The sequence below is a fragment of the Lactuca sativa genome, chromosome 9 (assembly GCF_002870075.4).
Source record: "Lactuca sativa cultivar Salinas chromosome 9, Lsat_Salinas_v11, whole genome shotgun sequence".
Classification (NCBI taxonomy): domain Eukaryota; kingdom Viridiplantae; phylum Streptophyta; class Magnoliopsida; order Asterales; family Asteraceae; genus Lactuca; species Lactuca sativa.
This window is the reverse complement of record NC_056631.2, coordinates 35,481,988-35,488,345: the sequence shown is the minus strand read 5'-3', so window position 1 is coordinate 35,488,345 and position 6,358 is coordinate 35,481,988. Positions and strand designations below refer to the sequence as shown.

The 6,358-nt window shown below is 32.5% G+C and overlaps 1 protein-coding gene across 3 annotated transcripts; it reads right to left on the bottom strand.

Moving 5' to 3' along the window:
- LOC111879425 (uncharacterized) lies at window positions 1-5,256 on the bottom strand. 3 transcript variants are annotated; one of them, XM_023875883.3, is made up of 4 exons: window positions 4,753-5,255; window positions 3,431-3,484; window positions 1,356-2,253; window positions 1-1,242 (listed from the first exon to the last, which is right to left on the bottom strand). In XM_023875883.3, the coding sequence occupies exons 3-4, from the start codon at window positions 2,227-2,229 to the stop codon at window positions 92-94; spliced, it is 2,025 nt and encodes a 674-aa protein (XP_023731651.1). In that variant the 5' UTR covers window positions 2,230-2,253; window positions 3,431-3,484; window positions 4,753-5,255; the 3' UTR covers window positions 1-91. The 3 variants fall into 3 exon arrangements, with proteins under 3 accessions (XP_023731651.1, XP_023731650.1, XP_042754116.1); XM_023875882.3 differs by having other exon boundaries at window positions 1,356-2,234; window positions 4,753-5,252; XM_042898182.2 differs by lacking the exon at window positions 3,431-3,484 and having other exon boundaries at window positions 1,356-2,234; window positions 4,753-5,256.
- Between the last annotated feature and the right edge of the window lie 1,102 nt (window positions 5,257-6,358).

The following is a 6,358-nucleotide window of genomic DNA, read 5'->3' as shown; positions in this document are numbered from 1 at the left end:
TGACAACTAATTAAATGAATGATTTAAAGATACAAATAACAAAGGTACAAGTGTTTAGTTACACCAAGCATCAATTAAGCACATAACTTGATCAATTGCCAAATGAAGAAGCACACGTACCATGAACTGAATACTCACACTTCAAGCACTTAAAGATCATATTATACTGCAATTCTTTGCCACACACTTTGCATAGACCATGAGACTGAATCCCTTGAAGAAAGGATAGCCGATGTTCGTGAAGTCTTTGGATCTCAATCGTCCCTTCAAACTTGACATTCATATAACAAAAGACACCTCTTTTAAACATGGCATATACATGTTTTTCACACTCAAGGATTAAGGGCGCACAAGCAGGATGCATGGACTGGGCACAAGTAGAACTACAATGATAGAACCAGTTTTTAGGGTCAAATTTGTCTTCACAAATTTCACAGAAGTAATCGCCAGGGTGGTTCTCAACTGGATTGTATCTCAGGCTCAATGGATGCTTATCGAACTTGTGCCTCATCATTCCAGGAAACAACAAAGCACACTCCGTATCCAAGTAGAAATCGCAAGAGGGGCAATGGAAAGCGATATTGCAATCTTGGAGGTAACACTCACATGAATTGCATAATTTTTTTGATAGATCAGCTGAAGAAGCATTGATTCTTGAGAGGAGATGGCCTGGGTGAGCTTCATGTGTGATTTCTTTAGGTAGGAATGCACAATTGATATCCACATAATAGTCACATGCAATGCATCCATATGCGAAACTATTACCAGGTAATCTGCAAATGTCACAGAAAAATAAACCCAATAATTGATGAGGGTTCTTTGACACGAGAACAAGCACATGCTCTGGATGACCCGGGTGGTGTTGTATTTGGGAAGGTAGCCTGGCACACCACTCATGAAGAACAAAACCACAACTACTTATTTCAGAACACTTATAAAATGGCATTTCAGTAATTGGTTTCAAACATCCGTCACATAATACTTGAATTTTCTTCATGGGGTTGTGAAGAACAATGAGTGATGTTTGTTGCGTGTGTGAGTCTAAAAGAATTAGTGGGTGTTGATGACTAAAATGGTTGAGCATTTCACCGCCATGCTCTTCTTCTTTAATCATAGTAATAAACTCTTTCTTATTATTTAAAAAATAGTGTCTGAGAAGGTTGTAACTTTCATCCGGAAATGGACAGTGGAGAAGATTAGGATAATCATCGTCTTTGAAATTTTTATAAATCTTGCCACTACCTGATAAATGATACTAAACATTAAAAAGTAATAAAACATGCAACATTGAGAAATCTTTAAGTGGTAAAACAAATTAAAGAGAAGAATAAACAAGTTATATATAGATAGATTACCTGGATGTAAGAAGATTGACATAAATGGCTCTGTCTTTGAAGTCGCACAATTAATATGGACATAGTATTGACATTTATCGCATTTGTAAAGCCAAAAGTAAATATAGAAGCCCTTCATACAAACTCTGCACTTGGGATAGTACTTAGCTGCTCTATCAACTCGAGGAAAGGAATAGGCAAGGGTAAGTGGATGAGAATGAGTGAAAGTGGCATCAGTATGTTGTTGGATAAGTAACTTGGCAGGCAACAAAGCACAATCTAAGTGGATGGAGTAGCAAAAACAGGTGGTGCAGTGGTAGAAGGTCCCTTGATGTTCCTCGCCACAAGCATTGCAACAGGATACCATTTTCTTGGGCATACGTTGCAGTTGGTGAGGGTGGCTTGGGTGGTCCATCTTTTGTTGAGACATAGTAGCACATATTATGTCCATATTGATTCCGCAAATGGAACAATGGTAATTAAACAAGTTCTTCCGCTTAAGATTGCAGACACCACATGTCCATTCAGAATCAGGAGTAAAATAGGGATCATCAGATCTCTGAAATCCCTCAGACAAGGTAAGATTATGGTCGGGATGCGGATCATGTGATGGGTGGTTTTGTAGGGTTTTTGGCATTTCTGCACAAATTTTGTGCAAGGAGTAGTCATCATCACAATCCTTACACTCGTAGTAACTCATATGGAATGAATAAATCCCTTCCTTACACATTTTGCACTGTCCAACATGCTTCTCTTCAGCCACAAAATCATCCTCCTCACCTTCTTCTTTCTCTTCTTCTTCTTCATCAGAGTTTTCATTTTTATTGTCGTGGTTTGGTTGCAGATGGACAAGGTTGAGCATATGATCATGAGTGAAGTGCAGAAGCTGCTCCATTGCAGCTACAACAAACAAATACAACTACAAACCTAAATCTTTAGGTCGTCATAACAAACAATAAAAAGAATAATTGATCCAATGTTTATAGACATGTATGCGTAAGACCTTAAATTTAAGTAAAAATCATGCTATTAGCTAGTGCTTTCAACTTGCACTTTTTTTGTCAAGGACATGATTTCAACATCGAAATCTTTGAAGCAAATTGATGGAAAGTAAAAATAAAATTTGAGATAATAACACAACACAAACATGCCCAAGTCATTCACAGCTAATAAATAGAATAATCTATCTACAAAAGTTTGAATGTTATGCAATATATATATATATATATATATATATATATATATATATATATATATATATATATATATATATATATATATATATATATATATATCTCAAAGTTTTATGATAGAAGGCCATCTGATGATCAACTCCTCCTTACTTATCATGGAAAATATTCTACTTTCACAATCAATAGAGAATTAGTTTTGCTTTAAATTCAACTTAGCTTTGTGAACTTTCTTTAATTCCATAATTAAATATTAGAGTATGCTATTCTTAGACACTTAAACAAATGATGTTAGCTTCAGAATATATGCACGTAGAAACCCATATAGTAATATTGTATTAATGATATGATGTCATGAAAGACCATATAAATTTTTGGTGTTTTCTGGATTAAACCTCAATTTAATTTCTTTTTTTTCTTGATAAAGACCTTACATTTTTCCATTTATTCCGATTTGGCCCTTTTAGCAGGTTTACCGTTAATATTCCGATTTTAGACAATTTTTCCAAAAAACCCTCAATTTTTTTATTCTGAAAAAAATTGTCAAATGTAAACGCTTTTTAAGGAAAAAAAATCTGAGGTTTTGTTCGGAAAAAAAAAAAAAAAGGAGAGAGTTTTTTTAGAAAAAATTTGTCTCAGTAAACATACTAAAATAGCCAAATTGAAAAAATAAAAAAATATTTTTAGAAAAAAAATAAAGTTGTGGTTTAATCCGGAAACAGCCCAAAATATAGGGTCATTTATGATATCAAAACTCTTTGCTTCTAAGTTTTTAATCAACCACTTGGTTGGCATGTGGATATTTTATAAAATACGTGTTATTCTGTTTCCAACTAAGAACGTATCTTGGTATATTATCTACACGAAACATATACAATAACCTAAAATGAAAGACAAGAGACATACCTGTTATATAAGTAGGAGGAATTGGATATCTACGTTGCAAAGGTAGAAGTTTTGCTGTTAAAGATGAATTGAGCGCATTAAAAAGGAATGAATATGAATATAATGGGAATATATTTGGTTGCAAATGTCAAGCAATCTCTACTTAATTGGCTTTTGCAACAGAAAGATTATGTTTATGACTTTATTCCCATTCCTAGGTTGATTTCGAAGCAAATTAAATTCGTTATAAATATTCCATCATTTTTATTTGAGAATATTGTTAAAAACATTCTCTAAGAAGATAGTGCGTACGTTGCTCCCTTAATGGAATTGAAGAAACAATTCATCGCATTTGCGAAGGCCATATTGAATTTGGGGGTTTTACATGCTATGTGAATTTAGAATTTTAGAATAAATTAGTGTTTTCTTTTCTTACAAATTGACTTTTTAAGACTTTTTTGCAATTTTTTTACAACTAAGTGATTCATTACAAGATAACTTAGCAAACACTTGCATCTTAAACTTAGCATCATCAAGTAATAGCATATATTTGTCCCAATAGCAAACTTTAACTAGCTTCCTAATCATACACTTGAAATTCTCATTCTTTACCAAAAGTCAACGTTGTACACTTTTACTAAATTACTTTTACCAAACTCAAGAGTTCAAATTGTTTGGTTCTTTTATGTTTCTAACTCATCACCAAAGGTATTTCTTGAGTCCAAACTCAATTTCAACATATTTTGAATGTAAGCCAAGTAATCCCACTTTTATTCTTGATGTTTGACTGCTCAAAAAAGTCAAAGCTGTCAAATTGAACTAACTTGGCATTTTAATTGATTATTTATACGTTATAAACTTTCTAAACATTTTCCAAGTATTCTTTATCTTACATAAATGCAGCAAATTTCATTGCTTTCTTCCATAGTTGTGTAAACTTATTTCCAGTAGTAATTATACATCATCTTTTTAACCATCTACACAATAGCCATGTCGTATGACAGACTTGACTAAACATAATGTTAACGAAGTGAATGCCTACTCGTAACCACATTTGCTTGCTTTTTTATGTTCTTAAGGGCATTACACAATAGGCTTCAAGACACAGAAATCTAATTTTGATATGCATTTGAAAGCCCAATCCTTGGGGTCCAAAGAACACCAACGGATAGTCAAAGGTTGGAGCTAAATTCGGGGACGGATGGACTGAATCCAGAGCACTCTCTTTTCCATTTGTTATGCATGCATTAGAAGTAGGCCACGTTTCCCTTAATTGTTGCAGTAAATAAAATGCATGATAGGAACATTAGTTGCAATTGTTTGGTATGAAGGTTTGGTAATACCTTTTGTTGAGAAGGTTTTTGATTCCCAACAGCAATTTACATTCAATTAATGTACAGAGAATATTGCCCCAAGTCTTCTTTTCCTTCCTCATTGTCTTCTGGAGATTGACCATCTCAAACTAGGTCTATCAGTCGCCTCCGTGGATCACCACTTCCGCCAACAGTGGCGGAGCTGCCATGGCTGCTGTACTCCTTCCGCATTCTTTTCTCTTAACCCCAGCCCTCATCGACCTTTATCTTTCTCTTTCTCCCTCTGGTTCTGTCTCTTGTCTCTTATCGAATCGCACAAGCACCCACAATTTCACGTACACAAGAATTGATATCTTTTCTCCTTTCCAGGTCCAGTTTAAAAAACATGTACTCTGATTAATAATAAATGAAATTAGATTTTTTTTTTAGCTTATCAAATTTTATTTCACACTCTATATAATTTTATGGTTATTTTGAATTAATTTTTATTTCACATATTATTTTATATAGTTTTCTATTTTATTAATTCTACAAAGTATTTAAATGCAATAATAAATATATATTAATTTTCTCAATGAACTTTCCTTTTTAATTTTAAAATTACTAAATTAAAGATTAATTTTCTTTATTTATTTATCTAAATTATTTGTTTAAATTTAAAGAAAAAAAACACTTTAATTTTTATAATTCAATATATATATATTTTTATTTTTCTTATAAATTCAAACTTCTTAAATATTTAGAATTTTATATTTAGTTTTTTTCTTTTAAATAAATTCATATAATACATGAGTCTCATACCTAGTTCAGATTATTCCCATCTATTTTGACTTGATCAACACGACCAACTTTCATATATCCCCCTCAACTTTTATTTATTTTCCATTTGTATATTTTTGGATCAAATCATCTTTTGGGCTAAATGTTTTGTGGGCGGGTAAATTGCACAAATGGTCCCTATGGTTAGCTAAACTTTTCATTTTGTTGCGAGTATGGTCCGATTTTGTTTGAGCTTTTTTTAAAGACGATTTTGCCCCTTATTATTTAATATTTTAATTCTCTTTTATTACAACAATTAAAAAGAATTTAAAATAAAAGAAAAAAAAATACTCCCCCCCACGAATATGAACTAAGTCTATCAACAGACTTTCGTATCTAGAATTCAACAAACACTCATTCTTCATTCCACCCTCATCTTTTTAGATCAAATGTCCAGTTTCCACTAAAATTTATTGTTATTCGCATGTTTTTTTTTTCAACAAAAGCACAAATTTAAGTTTTTTTTTTATTATTGTTCCGAGAACCTAGAATGCATCGAACCAGAAATTCAGTTAGGAGCTCATGTATCACTTTGATAAACACCAAACAATCGTCATCATCAATAATTTTCAGATCAAACACCATACCTAAAGAACTTTCATGTTCTTGATTGTTCTTCAAAGATAGTTACACCAACTTCAAGGCTCAAAGCTTTCAACCAAACAAAAAACTCTCATTCACACACACATACACATAAACAAAAAACCTAATTAAGCCTCCATATCCATCTACCATCGATCTGTATAAAGATTCAAGTAATGAACGTCTCAGAAAACCCACTTCGTTTGAGCACTTCCAGTTTAAATTTTTTTACTTG